Raw genomic sequence first — 24,260 nt, 5'->3', positions numbered from 1 at the left:
CAGAATAAAACATTTAATCTTATTCAACCTGAATCTAAAGATGTAATTAATAGATATAGGAAGATAAGGCCTTTACTGTTAAAGAATTACCTTTGCATTATGCTTTTATTTTTTATTTCATAGAGCAAACCTTATTGTGGAAGAAACTTGTTTGTGTGGCATGAGATATAATCTCTAACATGTCATTGTGTGGCATGAGATATAGTCTATAACATGTCATTTTGTGCAAATTTAGACTATATTTTTGGTAAGAGATATCTTTAAGTTTCTCACACGGTTGAACCCCCATCCCCACCTAAAAAAAGCTCAAAACTTGAAGCATGATAAATATGAATCATTCCATGAAGCCAAAATTTAATTTATTTCAAACTTACAAATGATATCAAACAGAATCAAAATATATAATAGTCATATCATTTAGAACATATACGGTACAGTATGTATAATAAGTATTTGCTTATCAACACAAATATTCAGAATATGTCTAGATGTAATGCCCTTACAATATTTGTGGGCGATCATCCATCCCTTATAATGTTTAATATCAGTGTCAACACATATATTACTTTTAAACATTGTTAGTAGATCTTAATATGGATAAAAAGAAACTCATTCTACTAATAAAGGTTATTTTATTCAAATTATATTTTTAATTTTTCCAGTTGACCACTTTTACAAATGTTTACCTTATACCGACATGACATAATTAATATCAAATGATAATAAATCTCAGTCAAGGTAACAAGATGAATAATTTAGACTTTTGTAAAGATATTCCAGTATATTTTACTTATGATTGAAATTAATAAGTTATATACCACGCAGTAAGCAATACATGTATATCAAATTCATCAGATTTCCTATCCCTTTCCCAAATCTGTATTGCTTTACACAAATGAGTTCAATACAAATTTAAAAATCCTTTTTTTTTTTGCTTGGTATGACCATCATTACATCAAAAACCCTTATAAATAGGTACTCTTTTATTATTATATACAAAATCATTGTATATCAAAAACCACATTACATCAAAAACCCAAGGAAATATAAAACCCCTCATAAATAGGCATGCTTTTATCATTGTAAAAGATTCATTTATTTACATTATAAATAATTTAAGATTGGAAATAAACTTCTTTTTAAACATAAGATATATAGTGAATAGCAATCTGTTAAATAAAATCGGACATTTAGCTAATAGTTTAAGTGCTTGTAACATTAACACCATATTTGACCTTTGCCCAGACATATTGATCTATCTCGTCAATCCAAGGTGATAGACTAATTTAGTACAATTACTCCATTTATAGGTTTCCTAGATTTTTATTACACTATTAACTCTCCTATAAACTATTTATCCATTAAATGAATCCCATATGTTTTAATTAGGTTGATGGTGATTCCTTTTCCCATGATATTCTGTCTTATTTACTATATTACCAATCACTTAATCTCAGAAAATCAAAGCTTTACAATGTACCTGTATCATGTTCACCATCAGAATACATATTGTCACTTTCATCCTTACATTTTGTTTTAATACAGACTTATATATATCTATTTCTAGACAGCCAACATATCACATTAGTATAGATATACACCTAATAAATATCATATGTACAGACATACAAAAGTTAGACCCAAAACAGATAAACAAATGTAAGACGGGGACAATTCCGAAAAAATTTGGTAGAGGCTAAGCACTTGAATTTCAAGGACTTTAAAATCTCTTAATCATTAAAGCATACAACAATAAGAAGTGAGAGCAATTTACATTAAGATGGTCAAATACCAGTCGATTTGATTTTGATTTTTGGTGTTTTAACGCCACTTTTAAGCACTGCATTTAGGCTATTTCTTGGCGGCCAGTTTTTATTGGGGGAGGAAGCCGGAGTGCCAGGAGAAGTCCACCGACCTTCAAATACCAGTCGAGAATAGCTGTTCAGCTAAGATGATGTAGTTTATGATGACAAAAATTTAGCTCACTCAGTGTGTCAACATCCTAAATATAGATTATCAAGTGGATGCAAACTTTTTAAACAATTCAGAATGCTGCACAATTTCCTTAAATGTCAAGAAAATGTGAAATTGAATAGTGATCTCCTTGGGTAATTCTTTCTTACTTACATCTGAATATTGGCAAATCATACTTGTATCTAATAAATTGATATTGTTTCCTTCTTTCATAATCTTACAACAATAAGATTAAATTACTTTTTGTAAATTTGGGAATCTATGTTTCAGTTTTCTTTTTTAAACTGTTAAATACATTTCCTTTATTTTTTTCTACTTAACAAAGATCAGAAAAAGACAAAATCTGATTTGTATGAAATTAGAACTAATTTAAATAACATGCAAGTTAACATGTATCCATATCTAGATTTACAAAGATATCAGTTAAATCTCAAATATGTTTGATCATCAAAAGGTAAGCAGGTACTTATACATTAAAAACACAAATTATCAGACCACAAATGATCATACATGTACATGTATTAAACATGCATACCATCCTATTAGGTGTTGTCATGTTCACTGATGTAACATTACTTAATATTTAATTAATGACTTCATCAATTTAATCTCTTTGATGTTGACAAAGATTGTAACAATTTCCATGTTTCACTAAAGATTAATGTTCAATTACTACAATATCAATGGTTAAGTTTTATTTGCCAAATGAATTACCCTGTACAATTTTGTAATTTATTTATCTCTAGATTTTATTGGTGATGTTATTGGAAATCAGCATCAGTTTTATAGAAAAGTCCATTTTGAAATGAAATATTGACAAATAAGAATAGCATCAAGGGGCCCATACACAAAGGTAACAGGTTGTCAAATACAATAACAATATTGAGGCATGTATCAGTTGGTGTTCTGGGAAATACAATGCATCAAATAAATTTGTAGGTCATGATGCAGGCATGATTATTTTAATACAAGTACTGAACTTAACTTTTTATAACCACATTTGTTTACATCTTAAAATTATAAGAAAGCACTGGAAAAGTTGTCACTGACAATTTGAAATTTGGAAGTAAAAAATTTGCCAGTAAAATTAAATTTGAGACCGTCAAATGTCCAATAGATAGTGGCAAATTTCAATTACTGGTACTATCAACTGTGGAACTGATTGCAAAGAATCAAAAGAGGCCATGCATTTCATATTGTTGTTATGATTATAATTTTCATCTCTTTCATACAATTTATCAAGGGATTATATCTCTATGTCCTACAGTGTAGTAATTGAAATAAGTGTATTCTTGCTTTCTCTTTTTACTTGTAAATAAAAATTTTATTCAGTACATAAAGGATAAACCTTTTAGTTGATAGTGAATATATTATATCCTGAAGAAAAAAAAACTATTAACAAGTCAATGACATTATCGACATTCTATCAAATGTTACACCATCAAATCTAAATCTGTTAAGATTTAATGATCCATGTTAGAATGACATAGTGGGACTTACACATGGTGACATGTTCAATGTAACCTTGGCTGACACATAATTTTCTCAACATGCTACAAAATAAGTGAGAAAGGACAATTGCATTTCTTCAGCTAGACCCTACTTTAACAACATACTGACATTTATTGGAACAGCAATGCAAAAACCCTTGAAAGTTCACAGGGATATCCTAATCACCTGGTCATAATACATACATGTATAACCACAAATTCTACCCTCATTTTGCAAGGGAATATCTTTAAACCAAATGACTATAATAAATTTTACGTCAAACTATAGAAAATCCTTAAAGTACATATAGGGATATCTGAATCAAACATCCCATTATATATCTGACAAAAAAACAACAGAATATCCAGAAAATGCATATGGATATCTGAAACAAAAAAACATTATATAGCTGACCAAACAACCAATGTATGTCATGTAAAAAGCATGGCTGTTTCTGGTCATATCAAGCATCCCTAGTCTGTGTTGCTAATTAGTTCACTGGGGTAAATGTGATCTCCGTAACTGCAGTTACGTATATCCAAAGATGGCGGACGACTTTCTGGTCAATATTTGTTTTGTCGGTTTTGTAATAACTATGTTTTATTCTTCGGTATTTCGTGTCTTTATAAACTTATTTACTAAATTTGAACCTGAAATACTATGTATTTTTTCATAGTTTATCCGCTAAATGGAGAAATTGGTCGTCCAAAAATACGCGATGATATGGGTAACTGTAAAGACTGATATCCGTAACTGTATTAAACATTTAGAAAAGGATATCCGTAACTGTTTGTTGTTTGTACGCCATTCGGTTTTAATAGATTGGACGAACAATTTTTCTGTAATAAAATTGTCCTAAATTGGTCAAAAGATTAGCAATTATCACAGCATTTGAAAATTACCAATTAAAGAACTTCCAAATGAACCAGCTAACAATCCAAATGCAATCTAAAGGAATACCATGTAATCTGATTTACTTTCTACATATCTTCATGCCTTTAATTTGACTAATAAAGCACAGTTGTTCAACATGTTCATTGAGGACTTAGCCAGAATTTGTCCAAATGTGTCAAAATAATCAGGTATCTGAATAAACGTCGAATTCATAAGTTGAAAATATGCGTGAATGCTCGACTAATTATTAAAAAGAAAATTTAGTATAATTGCCAATGAGACAACTTTCCACAAGAGACAAAATGACCCAGCAATTAACAACTATAGGTCACCTTAAGGCCTTCAACAATGACTAGATGCCATGCCGCATAGTCAGCTATAAAAGGCCCCGGATTGACAAATTTAAAACACATACAGAAAGTAGCGGGATACTGATCAGTCTTTTGTAGACGAAACGCTCGTCTGGCGTAAATAATTTTTTTTATCCTGGTATCTAGGGTGAGATTATTTAAACATATAAACGGGTGCCAAACCCTTTCCCTAACCTTGGACAACGGTGCAATAGTACAACATGTGAACAGACTATAAAAATCAATTGAAAAAGGCTAAACTAAACTCATCAGATGGGTACAAATATAAATACACCTGACAAAAACAAAAGTGGACGAGGGGGGTTACTTTTACATCCCACCAACAAAAAAACAAATATGTAACACATAAACAAACGACAACCACTGAATTACAGGCTCCTGACTTATGACAGTCTGGAATATAAATTTAAGTCAGTTGTTAGCAATAATTTTGATGTGGTTGAGCTTTTAATTATATTTTGCCATTTGCTTAAAGTCTTTCCGTATTCAATTTTTCTTGGTAGTTTCGTTCTTTTACTTTTTCGTTATACGCGATATGCTTGTCTTGGTTGAACTGTTTCGTCTGAAATAAGCTACATAAGTTCCTTCTCTACCTGTATATAGCTAACTAGACATGTTGCTGGTTTGGCTATATAGAAATACACAGAGTAGCTAGCATAATCAATATATTTTCACACAATATTTTGTACAGACTTTTAAGAACAATTCAGATTCCGATTCATAATTATTTTAATAATCAGAGACACTAATTTCATCTCAAACGAGAAGGACAAATGTATAGAAATGAAATCAGTTACGGATATCTATATTTCCAGTTACGTATATCCACAGCAATTTATTTTTTCAGTTACCCATATCATCGCGTTTTTTTGGACGACCGATTTCTCCTGTTAGCGGTAAAACTATGAGAAAAACCCATAGTATTTCAGTTTCAAATTAAGGAAATTAGTCCTATAAGACACGAAATTTCGAAGAATAGTACATCATTATTACATAATCGACAAAAGTAATATTGACCAGAAAGTCGTTCGCCATCTTTGGATATACGTAACTGCAGTTACGGAGATCACATTTACCCCAGTGTAGTTGACACAAATATCAAACTAACATTGTCATCTAACCTCAATTCAACACCAATAATGACATTAAATATTCAAAGCAATTTCCACACAACCTGGCTTCAAATACCTTTAAAAAAACACAGAAACCCATGAAATTCCACTCGGTCATATGACAACTGAAGGTGATGATTAGAGTGTAGTTCTGACATAATAATCCTGGAAAACCAGTGAATCTGACATCAAAATCCTGGAAAACCAGATACATCTAGATTGGAAATCAGAAAGAAAATAAACACAAGGAGATTCTACTGTAAAACCCAGATGTTTTCTTAATCTGTTTATATATACACACTGTATCATGAGATAGTTATTATAATCTACCCCTCTGTAAACAAAACCAAAACAATAAAATGAAGGAAACATTTCAACACATGTATACCTAAGAAACTGATCTTATCATGTGTATGTTCTAAAGAAACCAAACAATAAACTATCAAACATTTATAAACATTGATAAAATGTAAGACATACCATGTAAGCTTCCATAACAGTTCTGCTTGTTTGGATGATTTTGAGATTATCTATTTTTAGATTATCACAAGTATTGTTGGTAGAGTTCCCAACTGACAGATAAACAAAAACCTTTGTTACTATTAATAACAGGATCAAATTTCCCTTGAAGATCGTGAATCCTTACTGAGTTTGAAATCATATGCATCTAACAAATGTTACCATAATCGTCCTTGGGATAGACTTAGTCACTGTTGTTCAATTTATTCTATTGTCCATTTTTTATATTGTTAGTTTCACTTTATCCTTATTTTCTTTCCAAAAATCTATTTATAAACACATATTTCATCACATATATTATTTCTTTGTCCCATATTCAATATGTAAACAATCTTACAGATTTCTTTGTTCCATATTAAAGACAACTGTATGTCCCAAAAAATCTGAATAAATTAAGATCCAAAATAAAAATAAAACTGAACTATATGTTGTCATTGCTAATATCCCTCCAAAATTTAAAACAGAATTTAAATTTAAATATTCAATAATCAATAGAAGATCAATTTCAAAGTTCAAGGACAAGCTTCAAATCTTTATGTGCTTTGATCTGCTTTGAACAGGTTAAATTCACCTTAAGTAATCTCACCTTTTGTTGATTTAAACATTATAAGCTTAACAAAGGTTAGGTCATTTTTATGTAAATTTCCACCTATTTTGAGTTTGGGAAGCTTATTAACTCCTTTAATTATACTGCCTTTTAGGAATTTTTTTTAAAATGAATTATTTTTGGTTTTGAATTTTGGTTTAATAAACGTCTACCTGACAAGCCTCAGTACCACACAAAAATGGTAAAAAATTATATCAATGCATGGTCACCAGCAATAAAGGAGAAAAAATCTGCCAATGCTCATTAAAGAAGTCAAACAATTTCAACAAAAAAATGTATTTACAAATTTTGGGAGAGATCCATTTGCGCCAAAAATGCGTCCTTTTGCGCCACAACCTTTTTTCTCCAATGCTATACGTTTGCGCCACATGTTTTAAAATTACATGGTATCATTTGCGCCAAAAATAAAACATACGAATGTGCCAATTAGAAAAAAAATGACTTCCCCCCTCCTTTATTTCCGACTTGGAAACGGCAGTTTACACAGCAAATGTTTCCTTTTATGAAACATACTTTCTTCTTACTGCTGCTGCATGGGTACTTCCCAATTTAATATATGTAGTAGCTTGTAAATTCACTTTATTGTCCAAAAAGACAAAAAATGAAGGATGATATGCATATAACAGTTCATAATAATTCCTATGGAATGCTTCTGCTTCATTACCGGTAAATCAACATATGTAGCTAAAACATAATCAGCAAATACTTCTATTTCTTCTCTTTTGGCATATCTTGTATTAAATATTCAGCTAGCAATAAGTTTTCTTCTCTCTCTGTACATGGACTGTCTAATGTATTTCAAGTCAGTTCTCTCCAGATGCTTACATCTTCATGGTGAAATATCTCCTAACATATGTTACTTTTTTAAGCCATAAATAAGAATAAATATTAATCATTAATATTTATGATAGATATGTGTATGTACAGGTAAATTGGTGCAAAAGAGTTTCGAATATTGGCGCAATTGATATATTTGGAAAACAAACTTTGGCGCAAATGATACCCCTGAAAAACAGTAATTGGCGCAAAAGGACTGCTGCCCAAATTTTAATGCACTTTAAATTTTGAGATTATAGCATGCATTTATTTCTATAATTTGTAAAGAATGGACTAAGCTGTGTGATTTTAAATTATTGAAATTTCAGAAAAATGTGCATACAGGGTCCAATTTGTATCAGCTATCAGATAGATATCAGAATGTTAGATCTCGTTATTGAAATAAATGACAAATTCTGATTATTCACATTAATAAAAGCCTATCAATAAATCCTGAATTTTCAGTAAATGAAAAAAAATCATTCATGTACCAAAATACCTAAAAAATTATGTAATAATTCCTTTCTGATTGAATATTTTGTAAGAATAAATTAGATTTTGAGGTCTAGAAATTCAGGAAATCATTTTCAGAGTTCCATCCACTGATTTCAATGATTAAATAACGAAAGTTTAATAGTATTCAAATTTCAAATATTTCTTTAATAAGAGTAACAACTTCAAGTATAATTCATATAAAAATGTATTTTAATGTATTTTCAGTTCAAGCCTAGAGACACTCCTGGACAATTTTTAACTTCTAATTATTTATTTAACTAATATAAAGATAATGTTTGTTACATTTGATCTATGCCGTAATGGATGGTCACCTCAAGATCAGGTGTAAATGTTAGAAATTAACTCACCTCAATAATATAATTTAATCCCATCGAGAAAATATAAACTTATGCATGTAAATCCTTCAATATATTAAATTATCGAAACACTAAACCATAACATATACACAAAACATGATATAAATGTGCAAGCTGTTTACAGCACACCTTGACCAGGTAAATGTGAGGTAAATCTCAGGTAAACATTAAACCATGTATGACCTACAATTGTCCTAAGGGGTAGATAACAATAACAGATGGGTTGGACAGACAAGTAAAGGGACAAAGACAAGATAATTATAAAATGCCATCAGTAATAAATTATAATGAATTATAATTCAATAGAAATCTTGTCATGTTTATCTATATTCTTGATAGGGCAATAATCTAAGGCTTTAGATGGTATTATTAAACTTCAATAGTGTTAATGACTGCAGGAAACTGGGTTAGACATTGACATGCTTGGCTGAAGGTAGAAATCATTTAAGTCATTATTTGGACAATTATATTTAGTGTACACAATTGTTCAAAGATGATAATGTGTCTTTGGTGATTTTTTTCAATAAAACATCATTAGAAAAAATGTTTTATATCAATGCTTTTTTTTTTTTTACTATATAACAGTTTCATTAGTACTAAGCCACATGTATGTGGCTACAATCTGTAAGCAAATACTAAGTAATTAGGCAAATGAGAACTATTTCAAGTCCTCTGTAATCTGGACATATGTAAAAAATTTGCAATAAATTAACCATTTTGAATGTTTTCTGACTAACAACAGGACAGTGCCATGGTTATGAATCCAAAATCTTACAGACCTCATAATGATATTTCTACATTAACCTTGCTCAGTATTTGGCAAGATTAAAATCAGGTACAAACCAATAACTTTAGTATTTAATTTACATTTGTGTGATCAGTGATGCACATGAGTCAACTATTCTGAATTACATTAACATTTCAATCTGTATCATATGATAGATTGATCTTTAATGTGAACTGTGCAGGTAATTTGTTTCTGATACTGTGTAGTGAAGAAGTTATAAGTGGGTACTGGTTTGTAGTACAGAGCAACACTCTTGAAAAAACTTTTCAGAAAAAATGTTTTAAAATTTTAAAATTGTAACACAATTGCGCTTTGAGGGCAGGTATCTACAAATGTACTATGAAATATAACCATTAACATTTTTATCTCAGGCTAATATTTATACCATAATTATAGTTCATTTACCACATGTAGTTATCTAATCAAAAATTAAATAAACACCTGTTAACTATAAATGATTACAAAACTGATCAAACAGTTGTCGTCACTGCGTCACTGTCACCGTCACTGTCACCTTATACTACCATTCACTGAGGTCATTACATGTACAAATTGTTCTCATTAAGAAATATAATCTTGTCAACTATTTCAGGGGAGAGTTGTTTTTGCAACTTTGCAACAAACAGTTGTCTGTCCAGATAAATTTACCAATACAAAGTTTGTAATATTGCCAGTTTCTTAGCAAAATGTTGACCTTTCATGAAATCCTTGCAAAATGGTAATAAAGTATGTGGATCAATTACGTGAATGTTGATATTGCCTTATAGTGGGTGGATCAATAAAAGATGTTAAAGAAAATAGTTGTCTTATATAGTGTGTGGATCAATTTGGTGAAAGTTGTTGTCTAATAGTATGTGGGCCCATTCAGTCAAAGTTATTGCCTAATAGTGTGTGGATCAATTCAGTGAAAGTTGTTGTCTTATAGTGTGTGGATCAAGTGTGTGGATCAATTCTGTGAAAGTTGTTGTCTTAAAGTGTGTGGATCAATTCTGTGAAAGTTGTTGTCTTAAAGTGTGTGGATCAATTCAGTGAAAGTTGTTGTCTTAAAGTGTGTGGATCAATTTAGTGAAAGTTATTGTCTTATATTGTGTGGGTCAATTCTGTGAAAGTCGTTGTCTTATAGTTTGTGGATCAATTCAGTGAAAGTTGTTGTCTAATAGTGTGTGGATCAGTTCAGTCAAAGTCGTTGTCTTAAAGTGTGTGGATCAATTCAGTGAAAGTTGTTGTCTTATAGTTTTGTGGATCAATTCAGTCAAAGTTGTTGTCTTATAGTGTGTGGATCAATTCTGTGAAAGTCGTTGTCTTATAGTTTGTGGATCAATTCAGTGAAAGTTGTTGTCTAATAGTGTGTGGATCAGTTCAGTCAAAGTCGTTGTCTTAAAGTGTGTGGATCAATTCAGTGAAAGTTGTTGTCTTATAGTTTTGTGGATCAATTCAGTGAAAGTTGTTGTCTTACAGTTTGTGGATAAGTTCAGTCAGTCTTTGTCTTAAAGTGTGTGGATCAATTCAGTGAAAGTTGTTGTCTTATAGTTTGTGGATCGATTCAGTGAAAGTTGTTGTCTTAGAGTGTGTGGATCAATTCAGTCAAAGTTGTTTTTGCCTTATAGTTTATACATGCGAAAAACTTGGTCTGTGAAAGTTTTGGTTTAGAAAACTCTTGCTCTCAATTTTACACATAAATATTAAAGTTGTGTAAAATAAGACCTTGAGGTTTCATCACATAAGTCTAAAGTATAAAGGGTCATTTTAAATCCATTTTAATACTATCCAATCTTCTTAAACACTAATCCCTAGCAGTTCACAAACAATCCTTGGAAAGATTTAAGTGGACTTATGTCAACAAGTTTCATGATCTAGTCAACTTTTTGTACTGTGGACAATAACTGACCATTCAATGTCAAAACCTTGGCACATTTTATGATTAGTATATATTAAACATATAAATTACATACATAAAGTCAATATCTAACTTGTCTTATAGGTATATCACAAGACAATGCTAGAAAGTTTGGTGAAAAAATAGAGAACGAATGATATGCAGTTAGACTTGCATATGCAAGACAGTTCTTTTCAACTGGAGAAGGGGTGTAGTGAAGAATTATGTCTACTAGAGTTTTCATTGCTGGGGAAGGCTAACACTTTCAAAAGAGTTCATATCAACCAGTATCTGGAGAAGGGGTGTAATGAAGAATTATGTCTACTAGAGTTTTCATTGCTGGGGAAGGCTAACACTTTCAAAAGAGTTCATATCAACCAGTATCTGGAGAAGGGGTGTAATGAAGTCTTCAGTCTGCCAGAGAGTTCTATGTTAGGGGAAGGGTGGTGCGCTTTAAACTTCTACAACAAAGTTTTTGTTTGGGAAGGGGAATGTAGTGACCACTTACATCTCAAAGAGAGTTCTGTGTTGGGAGGAGAGTGTAGTGTATACTTACGTCTGCCAGAGAGTTATGGGCTGTAACAAATTCTGTACTGCTGTCACTCTCCAGAGTCTTACTGAATGTTTTATCTTCATCTGGGGTTAAGATACGATGAGGGATATTCATTTTACTGCTATCCCTTCTGAAAATACAAACATACATTAGAATAAACCTGAGAAGGGTCACTCTCTCTTACAATAAAATATTCAATTATAATCTACGGTCAAACTGCTCAAAAAGCTCTTCAGTTAATACATAACAAAACTTGTCTACAGTAAATGAAATATTTCACTCCTTACAAACTGCACGTGTCTACTACCACGTAGAGAAAGAGAAGGATTTTATCTCCCTTCCTTAGAAAAAACATAATATACTAGTATATCAAAGTTTACAATCTTCTTGGATATTAATTAAGTTAATGAAATCTTTTCGTAACGGTTGGATACAAATTAAAGTTAGGTAACACTGGTATGGGGTTATGAATTGATGTCTATTAGAAGCAACGTAACAACAAAACAAAGTTTAACAAGAATGTGTCCCAAGTACATAGATGCCCCATCTGCACTATCATTTTCTATGTTCAGTGGACCGTGAAAATGGGATAAAAGCTCTAATTTGGCATTAAAATTAGAAAGATCATATCATAGGGAACCTGTTTACTAAGTTTCAATTACACAAAAAATGTAGATTGTACTTCAAGTAAATCAAAAACTTCTTCGACCAAACACTTTAACCTGAAGCAGGACAGACGGACAAACGGGCAGACCGATGAACATACGTACGAATGAATGAACGAACAGACAGACGCACAGACCAGAAAACATAATGCCCATAAATTGAGCATATAAATATACTTGTCAACCTTCTACTACAAATGTTCTAGCCTGCATATCTGAATATATTAGACCCACAATATAATTTTAGTTACTGCATTTCAGTAAAAGACTAATTAAAATCTTATAAAGGGAAAAAAACCCAGTAAACCATTATGGTTCAATAGCCTTAACTATCCCTATACCCATGACCTTGCATTTTTCAAGAACAACAGTATACAAAGTTGTATTTAGATAGCAATAAGCCTCCAACCAGACAGATAAAATGGAGATAAACTATAAACACTTTTCAGCGTCTATTGTGTTTGTTTATCCAATAATCAGGTGTAAACCTATAAAATTGTCTTGATCCTTAACAGGAAGGTCAACACTTAATGTCATACTTTATGGACATACAATGGGGGAATTAATTTTTACAAATTAAAGTATTCATCTTTCTGCTTAACTATACAGTACACACATCAGACATGAAATCAAATCTTAGCTTTTGAGGTCACAGAGGAAAAGGTTGATTGTTTATATGATAATATGTTACATGATTCTATTCAATGAATCTAAGAGAAAGTCTTTGGTCAAAATAATTACTAAATCTGCATGAATGCACAATTGAACATTTTTACACAGAACTCTGTTAAAACTAAACAATTGTTGAGGTGTAATAAAAGATAGTTATATTCCTTTGTTGGTATCAATTTGTTCTTTGATAGCTTAATTAAAAAGAACAATTGGAAATGAGAAGTATACATCGAAATATGTACAGCAACCCAATCATACAGGAATAACAAGAGACAATAAACCAGTTCCATAGATCATGTAAAGATCTAGATCTAAATCTAACAGAGTCTAGAAAAGCAGTTTGACATTAACTACAGATTTCCATTCCCCACCAGGACCCCCAGAAAACAAAAATATAAAAAAAGAAAACTATTGATTTATGTTCTAGCATCCTTGGTTCTAGACATGAGGCAGGCATGTGAAGATGTGGATGGTTTTAAATCTCAACACTAAACTGTTTTAGAAAAGATGCTTGAAACTGTACAGCCCTAGAGTTGAGACTTTTTTTCACTATTCCAACTTTGAATATAAATATCAAGGGTAGCGTAACAATTGTCAGACCAACTTCTTCTAAGTCTGGTACCTACAAATGTATAATTACAGCACACAAATACTGTAAACCAGATCAGAACATAAGTATCTATATAAACCATTAGAATAAGATGCATAAGAGAATATCTTTTGATGTCAGATTTTAATTGATGCAGGTAACAAAGCAGACATGATACATTTCTTTTCATGTTACTTTATTTCTCAACCTGTATATACCTCTACCTCGTAAATTGTACACCTACATCATGTACATCTTGGAAAGATTTCAACTAAATTCAATTAAATTGTGGACATTAAATCATGGTCAGATAGTACACTTCATCAGGACATTTGACAGAAAATTGATGTATCTTATAACTTTGTCTGATCTAAGGGACGACATCAAAAGTTCAATGAAGGATAAAAAACTTAATTCACATAGTTTTTTCACTGACCCCCACACCCCCCCTCTTAACTTAATTTGGGATAAATTGATTGACCAATAGGGATATATGTAAAATCGATTTTAGATTAACAAACTTGCAGCAACGTTGACACCCCCCACCCCCAAACTATTTGATTTAAGTTTTTTATCCTACATCGATCTTTTGATGTCGTCCCTAAGATATAAATATTTATAATTATCAAAAAATTCTTTGTTTTGTCTCGGAAGTTAGTGAATTTTCAAAATCATTTACATATTTCCACAAATATATTATTTGTATTCTCTCCTAGAGCACATATAATTCATGATTTATTAATAAAATTGTGACCTATGTGTCAGTAAAACACTGCCTTCAAACATAATATTAAGTACAAAAGATATAAAACTTTGAATAAATTACATAACACCATTATATCAGTATAAATATATAATCAATTCTGGTGAAATCAAACAAGCCTTTATCCTGTATATTTGATGGAGAAATAAAACTGTATCAATTTAAACCTGATGACATAAACTTGTACATGCCTAGACTGAAATGTCAATGTTTCACAAGCATTCTTTACCTCCTAAGACAGCCTATTGTAACTCCCTAGATTCATTGGAATAGACAACTAGTGTGTAAAGTCAATCGTAATGTAAAATGATTGGACCCTAAATTATATATTAAATTCAATATCTTAGATTTGTCTTCAAGTTAAGGTTGTCTAGCGTCTATACCATGTGTTGTTTGTTGTTGTCTTTGTTAATGAATGTCTGTTTTCAGGGGAGGAGTGTAGTGTTTGGTAATGGAGGTATTATTTGTGATTCATATAACCCCTTTGATGTACATCATTGTATCATTATCTTTACCAACATATTTGTTCAAAATTTCTTTTGTCCATACATGTGCAGATAACTCTTTGTAATTTTGAAAATATCAAAATCATGGCACAATTTTACAAATAATGCATTTTTTTTTTAAATATGATCTTCCATGTATCAGTTCTTTTGGTCTTTATTTATACTATATAAAATATTTGTGAAATGAAAGGAAGAAAAGATAAATTCAAGTAAATTTTGTTTCCTACATCTCAATCACCTGATACAAAAACATGGGCACCTTTTCCCATTTTCATATTTCTCATTTTAATCAATATTTCAACTCATATAAGATTTCTAGGTACAAAAATGTACTTAAACATTTATATCAACTTTTGAGCAGTTAAAATATTATTTGTAATTTTCTCCACTTTATTTTGAACCAAGGAATAATATTGAGAATTGAACATGTATTATGTTGTAATTTCAAGGTCGGGCCACTTAATCTGTGTTGTAATAATAATGCAACGGGCAGGTGTACCAATTTAAGCTAAGGGGGCAAAACTGACACAGTTTAATAGGTCAAAAATAGGTCAATTACATACCACTCAGATAAAATAACTGGTCACTTTAATACTGTTGAACCCTTCCATTCTTAATTTTTGGTATTTATAATTTAAGTCAATTATAATAAATTTTAGATTTGTTTTCTTTATAAATCTAATTGTTCGAATCGGTTTAACCTTTTCAACATATAAATTTGATCCAATTGTATAATTTACAAGTATAAATTAACTGGCTGCTGAGAAGTTAACCAAAAACTTTAACCTGAAGCAGAACAGACATACGGATGAACAGAACGTAAAACAAACATAAAGCCCATAAATGGGGCATAAAAATGCCTGTACTAAGTCAGCAATATGACAGTTGTTTTCTATTCGTTTGATGTGTTTGAGCTTTTGATTTTGCCATTTAATTAGGGACTTGCCATTTTGGATTTTCCTCAAATTCATTTTTTTGTGATTTTACTTTTCTCTATATCTATGCCTACCTTAAAGGATAGAATGAATCAGACAATCGCCTTATGAACCCTTCATGTTTGATCTGTAACCAGCTCACACCATCTGTAAATGATGCATTTCTCTTTACACTCTGAAAAATAAAGTATTTGGTAAAAATATCATTTTTGAAGGCGATTATATGTTTTGGTATTTCTTATCAAATAATTGCTGATTGAATTGTTGAAATAAATAAATTATTCATTTCAAATTCATGACAATGAAACATATATCCCTGAAACTTGGAAACATTCATTGCCAATCTAATAAATAATATTGCAAATCATTCTCATTGATTTGTATAAAAAAGGGCATCATATAATTACTTCTATTTTTATTTTACATATATATCTTCTTTTTCTTGTCTCCGTATAAGCATCTTTTATAAGGATCACCACCATAAGTTATGGTGTATAAAGGAAGCATTTGGAGCCTGTATCGGTACAGATTAATGTGAGCATTTGCCTACCCAATTCCCCAGCCAGGCAGTGAAAGTTAACCGTCCCTAAACATAATAAGATATAACAAAATAAAACATATATATATATATATAAATATCCGGCGAGGGAAGAACCAAAAATTTGCGAAAGCAAATTTACAGATCTAACATTGTTGGGTTGATGTTTAGACGAGTTGTATATACATTATGTACACAGCCATGTATCACCATCATTGATGGCGATCCGATGGATACTTCTGTTGTAGAGTTGTCACTGACTCAGACGTACTTATGAATATAATTATTTTCTGTGACTGTATATTACATTAATTTGTAGGATCCTTTACTACAGATAATTTAGGTGATCTGTAACAATAACATCTTCATGCCTTATATATCATGTACTGCAGTACGCCGCTAGATTAAAACTGACGTGGAAAGGTAACACACGGCCAGCGAAAGCTCTTTTTTGAGAGCCCAGGTGGTCGTGTGGTCTAGCGGGACGGCTGCAGTGCAGGCGATTTGGTGTCACGATATCACAGTAGCATGGGTTCGAATCCCGGCGAGGGAAGAACCAAAAATTTGCGAAAGCAAATTTACAGATCTAACATTGTTGGGTTGATGTTTAGACGAGTTGTATATATAAATATATATATATAAACATATATATATTATATATATATATATAAATAGAAGATTCATGCAATAATCTGTTTATTACAATTCTTTTATTGTAAGTTAAAGTCAAACTTGGTCACAATTGAAATTAAAAACATTTTAGAAAATTTACCTTAGACTTCATGATTGTGTTCAATAGAGATGTAATAATTCCCAAATCAGTTTAATATTAAGCCTGTACATGTACTTCCCTTTAGATATACATGTATATATATATATAATATAGCATCCTGTCACATCTCACACCTTATTAATATTTTAATCTCCCAATCACACATCTACATAAAACTTCCTTTGATATACTAATTGTCATGTAAACAAACTGGCTTCCTGATAACAATTTATCAATATTATCCAAGCTCAAAGAAGAAGCCATTCTATCCTAGTTATCTTAATTATTATTTATAATCAGGGTTTCAATCATCGAAAAACTTGAGAAGAAGAAATGTTTTTTTTTTGTTATCCTTTCATTATATATTTTTTTATTGTAATTTTCTATTGTTTGAGGTCTTGTAAACTTTTGTTTTAATCTTTCATCTGTATTATTTAACTAATTTTTCATGCCTAATTTTTCATCTGTATTATTAAACTAATTTTTCATCTGTATTATTAAACTAATTTTTCATCTGCATTATTAAACTAATTTTTCATCTGTATTGTTAAACTAATTTTTCATCTGTATTATTAAACTAATTTTTCATCTGTATTATTAAACTAATTTTTCATCTGTATTATTAAACTAACATTTATATTGAACATTACAACTGTGTACATGTACATTTCATTACCATTTAGTTTTTTCAAATTTTTAATTTCATACATGTATGTACCAAAATTAAACATCTTTGAAAGAAACTTTTAAAATTGTGTACATTACAATGTACATGTATGTACATGATACTGTCCATTACTACATAAACAATGTATGTGATCTTTTGTGTCCATCTATTTTACATTAACAGTTACATACTTGTACATGTAATTATTTTCATCAACACGAAAACAAAATCTTGAATTGTAACTTTTATACTTTGTACATACCATATTTACACAAACAATGCATTCAACCTTAATGATCCAGATTAAAATAAAAATTATATATATATTGTTACAAATCTGTCTTATTTTTATCTATTTCCTTATTATAATTCTCATTTCAAATATGACCTTTGACTAAAATAACCCTTGTTGTTTCAATGTCTATATATAATATATATTCATACTAGGGCAATAAAGTTCTCAAAATTTAATCTGCAATTAAGCAAATTGTATCTGAGTTAGAATTGTATTATTATTTCTATATAAATCATGTATGAAATGGACATTCACAGCAGGATATATAATTTGACATTTACGTTGCAGGATACTAACAACATCAGATCTATAATTGCCTGTCTGAAATATACATTAAATCTTTATTTCTGGAAACGTACCAAAATTCATAGCTTAGGATTCTGTAAAAAAAACAAGGCATGCATTTCTTTCCATCTTCTATATCTGTACAGTACCATTGTACCAAAGGTTATAACCTCCTTCATTGGACATGCTATCTATTTTCTGATCTATCTGCTGATTGTTCATGTATATTACAGGGGTGGGTCCCGCCATTTTTAAAAGGGGGTTTCAACTGTATGTCCCAATTCAAATGCATTGATTGTAAAATAATAGATTATGGAGTGTTGAAGATCCATGTCTTACAAATGTTGGGTATTTTACATTTGAGGTGGTGAGGAAGTTTAAAAATATTCTTGTTTGCTTCATTTATGTCATTTATGATATTTAACCTGCTGTATTGTTTCAATTATTTATAAAATGACCAATAACTAATTTATAAGTAATACAAATAATTCTCTTGTGGGTTCTTGTCATAAAGTCTTTATTACTAATAATTGTATAGGTCACTTATAGGTGTGTGGTTCATACAATGATACATACTTTGTACATGTATCATACATGATCTAAACAGTAACATGTAGGAGGTTAAGGAGCTCTAGCCTTGTTACACTGACCAACTAAGTTGCACATGATATACTTTAGATGGGTTTGAAAAATATATGTTAATGGAAGCCCCGTTTTCACTGATACAACAAATCATTATAGCAATGGGCAAAAAAACATACACTCTTATGAATAGCTTGATGACAATTTTTGTTCAAGGACCTCTTCATCACTACTCAGTATATAGATTTTATAACAAAGTCTAACACTGAATAGTAAAGATATTTGCAAACTTTGCAAAACAATAAGACATCATGTAAATCTTTCTCAACAGATCTTCTAGATCTATTATCAAACTATTAAAATTCACATGTTTACAACTCAGGACCAGCATATATATTGTATATAAAAGTGAACTTTGTTTCAAGAACCCAGAAGTTTCAAATCTTTAATGTACCAAGTTATGTAAATGTTACTAAATTTATTTTCAAAAGGTTGAATGAACTCTATTATAAAACAGACATATTCGAACCTACATTTAATAAACAGTAAAGTTTTCATCACATAAAGGTGGAACTTCATTATTAACTAAAAGCAGTCACACCCACATCCTTGAAAAAGGGGAAATAAATCATACAATCTTACCTCAATCTAAAACAAAATAAATCACTATCATGATACTGATTATTGTATATATCTAATGTTGAAGCAAGTACTGTATTTAACCTAACAAATGCCCATAACTATTTTGGTTCAATAAAAGTAAAATTAATTGATAATTTGGCCATTAACTATATATAGAACACTAAGGACTGAACCAAAAATGCAGTTTTATAATAAACCAGATGCTCCGCAGGGCGTAGCTTTATACGACCGCAGAGGTTGAACCCTGAACGGTTAGGGCAAGTATGGACACAACATTCAAGCTGGATTCAGCTCTAAATTTGGATTGTGATTAAATAGTTGACACAGCATAGGTTTCTGACACAGAATGAATGTGTTCTAATGAACTTAAAATTTTTGTTTCTCTTAGAGCAATTCACTATGCTGTTGAATATTAATCCTCTCAAAAAATGTTTGAAGAAATTTTCTTTTTTATTTATGAAATTTCAAATGAGAAAAATTGAACCCAATTTTTTTAATCACATCCCCCTTTCCCTTATTCCAAAACTAATCTCAATTAAAATTTCTAATGGAGTTTGCAACAATAACTACTCATTTAAATACATCATAAAATATTAAGATGTAAAAAAACTGCTTGTTATCACTGAATGGTAAAGATTATTTTAATTTATCAGTTGGTAGTAAAAAATGAATATACATTGTATATTGTATATAACAAAGATTTAAGTTGATTCTGGACAAAGAAAGATAACTCCAATTAAAAAAAAATCTTGCTATTGCACAATATTTTGCAATTAGATATTTCTTGCTTACTATTCTGGACAAAGAAAGATAACTCTAATTAAAAACAAATTTGATATTTCACAATATTGTGCAATTAGATATTTCTTGCCATTGCGCAATACTGTGCAATTGAAAAGACTTGCTATTACACAATACTTAATATAATAATTTTAGATCCTGATTTGGACCAACTTGAAAACTGGGCCCATAATAAAAAATCTAAGTACATTTTTGGATTCAGCATATTAAAGAACTTCAAGATTTCAATTTTTGTTAAAATCAGACTAAGTTTAATTTTGGACCCTTTGGACTTTAGTGTAGACCAATTTGAAAACAGGACCAAAAATGAAGAATCTACATACACAGTTAGATTTGGAATATCAAAGAACCCCATTTATTCAATTTTTGATGAAATCAAACAAAGTTTAATTTTGGACCCCGATTTGGACCAACTTGAAAACTGGGCCAATAATCAAGAATCTAAGTACATTTTTAGATTCAGCATATCAAAGAACCTAACTGATTCATTTTTTGTCAAAATCAAACTAAGTTTAATTTTGGACCCTTTGGACCTTAATGTAGACCAATTTGAAAACGGGACCAAAAGTTAAGAATCTACATACACAGTCATGACAGTTAGATTCAGCATATCAAAGAACCCCAATTATTCAATTTTGATGAAATCAAACAAAAGTTTAATTTTGGACCCTTTGGGCCCCTTATTATGTTGGGACCAAAACTCCCAAAATCAAACCCAACCTTTCTTTTATGGTCATAAACCTTGTGTTTAAATTTCATAGATTTCTATTTACTTATACTAACGTTATGGTGCGAAAACCAAGAAAAATGCTTATTTGGGTCCCTTTTTGGCCCCTAATTCCTAAACTGTTGGGACCTAAACTCCCAAAATCAATACCAACCTTCCTTTTGTAGTCATTAACATTGTGTTTAAATTTCATTGATTTCTATTTACTTAAACTAATGTTATTGTGCGAAAACCAAGAATAATGCTTATTTGGGCCCTTTTTTGGCCCCTAATTCCTAAACTGTTGAGACCAAAACTCCCAAAATCAATCCCAACCGTTCTTTTGTGGTCATAAACCTTGTGTCAAAATTTCATAGATTTCTATTAACTTAAACTAAAGTTATAGTGCGAAAACCAAGAAAATGCTTATTTGGGCCCTTTTTGGCCCCTAATTCCTAAAATGTTGGGACCAAAACTCCCAAAATCAATACCAACCTTCCTTTTGTGGTCATAAACCTTGTTTTAAAATTTCATAGATTTCCATTCACTTTTATTAAAGTTAGAGTGCGAAAACTAAAAGTATTCGGACGCCGGACGACGACGACGACGACGACGACGACGACGACGACGACGACGACGCAGACGCCAACGTGATAGCAATATACGACGAAAATTTTTTCAAAATTTGCGGTCGTATAAAAATGATGTTGAAGATAAAAAAAAAACATTATTTCTTCAATTATTTGAAGTTTCAGAATGTAATGTTTTTTTATCATCATCTCAAATCATTGTTTTTTTAAGAAGAATAGATTATGATGATGATAGAGCTGAAACCTTATCTAATACAAGTAACACTGAGACTGAGTATGGTCATCATGAAGTCAATGGCTTGTGAAACTTTGTTTCATTCTGACAGGTGCCAATATAACCTTCCTAGGTATGTAAAAATACAAAAAACGCTTGGTAATATTGTGTGCATTTATTAGAATAGATATATTAATTATTAGATTTGAATGTGGTATAAGTAGGTACTTGAATCAAGTGTAATACTTATCTTTCCAATGATGAAGTTCTATGATGTTCAGGAAATATTACATAGATATATTAGATAACATATGTTTTCACAAAATTATAGTCTTACTCATTGATGTTACATGAACTAAATATGAAATGTATTCCCCCCACTTTGCTCTCAAGGCTGGTATGAACAGCTGACTGAATGTAAGTCTCTAACTTTGAGTGGAACATAAAAAGACTAACATTCAAAATATTTAGTCTAAGGGTAACACCCAACGTTAACAAACATGTACATTAAATGTATTACACTCAAACAAAAAAATTATGTACATTGACAACGTTAACAAACATGTACATTAAATGTATTACACTCAAACAAAAAAATTATGTACATTGATGAAATGTTAATGTAACAGAGTTTGTCAAGGTCATAAAAACAGAAAAATATGTGGAACATACATAATAATTAGCTAGACCAGTGTAATGAAAAATTTGCATGATCAGAATCATGTATCTGATAATCATAACAATAAATTGATAAATAAGGCCAACTAAAATTAATTAGTAGATTTTCATCCAAATTTTTGAAAAAAATGGGGTGGGTGGGAGGATTTTTTTTTTTAAATTTTATTTCATATGAAACCTTCTTGTCACGTGTTATTCAATCATATATGCAAGTGTAATAAAAAGCTTAAATCATGTAAACACATCCATTAGGTATTGTTTATAAGACAATAACAATCAAAACCAAGGAGTAACAAAAGACTCATAAAACCAAAAGACATTTACATTAACAGTTACAAATAATTAGTAGGAAACAACACAAACTCCACTAAAAACCAGGAATGAAATCAGGTGCTCCGGAAGGGTAAGCATTTCTTGCACTGTATACGGCACCCGTCATGTTATTTTTTTGTTCAGTTCGATAATGAGGGAAGGTTGTTATGACTGAGGAAGAATATCACTGAGATATGATTTGATTTCTGACAGACTTTTGTCATAATGGCCAATCAGCTTATGATGGCAACCATAAAATTGAGTGATGACCTTAATTTGATGATTCATAGCCCTGTCTTAGCAACTTTTGAGAAAGCAGTATTTCTCGTTGAACAAAATCAGCGTACTTTGAGCTAGCTCTAGAGTAACGTATCAATATGGAAACACATTTACTCCATATGCTGGTGCCGCTTTTTCAAATTCATAAATATATATCTCTGATTGGCAACCACTGTTCTACATGTAATTGCCGCTTTAGAAACCTATTTTATAGTAAACAGCAGAAATGTGAAGAAATGCTCTCTTCAGTTGGACTACCTACATCAAATGTATTTTGCTTTCTAAGCTATGTTTTGTTGTCCTAATAAAATAAAGCAAATACATTGGTATGCAACACGAGTACAATAAGTACAGAATAAAATGAAAACTCAAACAGTGTTGAAATAATAGGATTGGTCCTTAATATGCAAGATGCAAATATAATTACAATGTAGAACATAAAGTCGTTTAATGACTCTATCTAGGGTATTGGGACAGAGGATGTTTTCTGTTTTTTTTTTATACAAAAAACGAAAGGCATGGCTTAATTTATTTCTAAGAGCTTGCTGTATTAAAATTATTAAATTAAAAATGCGTATGTTTGACTATTTTCTGAACTCAATATACGGTCATTAATCTAAAAAGTTCATGCTTGTGTCAATTTCTTTATTCCAGTCAAATGTGTTCCACGATTCTGACGCTTTTCCTTCACAGTCCAAATTTCTTGACACAAAGTCATTGTATAAATAAAATAAATCCAAGGTGTTTTACTCACAAACATTTGTGTCATTTGTGACATAGTGTACAGCGATTTGCGTTCTTGGACACAGCGTATTACTCGTTACTCGAATATTTCACACCCTTCTCGTAATGAATCTTCAATTTCGGTAAATGATGTTGTCATCATAGATCAGCAGA

General features: G+C 30.7%; 1 protein-coding gene across 6 annotated transcripts in view; it reads right to left on the bottom strand.

The window, feature by feature from the left end:
* LOC143063101 (ras-specific guanine nucleotide-releasing factor RalGPS2-like) overlaps positions 1-24,260 on the bottom strand; it is a 54,856-nt gene that overhangs the window by 14,938 nt on the left and 15,658 nt on the right. For 3 of the 6 annotated variants that reach the window (XM_076235062.1, XM_076235066.1, XM_076235063.1), the window contains exons 2-3: positions 16,077-16,177; positions 11,876-12,002 (exon numbers count right to left, since the gene is read on the bottom strand). In XM_076235062.1, the coding sequence (XP_076091177.1) occupies positions 11,876-12,002; positions 16,077-16,177 (228 nt within the window). Of the gene's footprint in view, positions 1-6,322; positions 6,465-8,647; positions 8,798-11,875; positions 12,003-16,076; positions 16,178-17,312; positions 17,397-24,260 lie in introns of those variants that run through there. The other 3 variants (XM_076235064.1, XM_076235067.1, XM_076235068.1) reach the window with 3 other exon arrangements.

The sequence above is a fragment of the Mytilus galloprovincialis genome, chromosome 2 (genome assembly GCF_965363235.1).
Source record: "Mytilus galloprovincialis chromosome 2, xbMytGall1.hap1.1, whole genome shotgun sequence".
Classification (NCBI taxonomy): Eukaryota; Metazoa; Mollusca; class Bivalvia; order Mytilida; family Mytilidae; genus Mytilus; species Mytilus galloprovincialis.
This window is presented reverse-complemented; position numbering and strand designations above follow the sequence as displayed.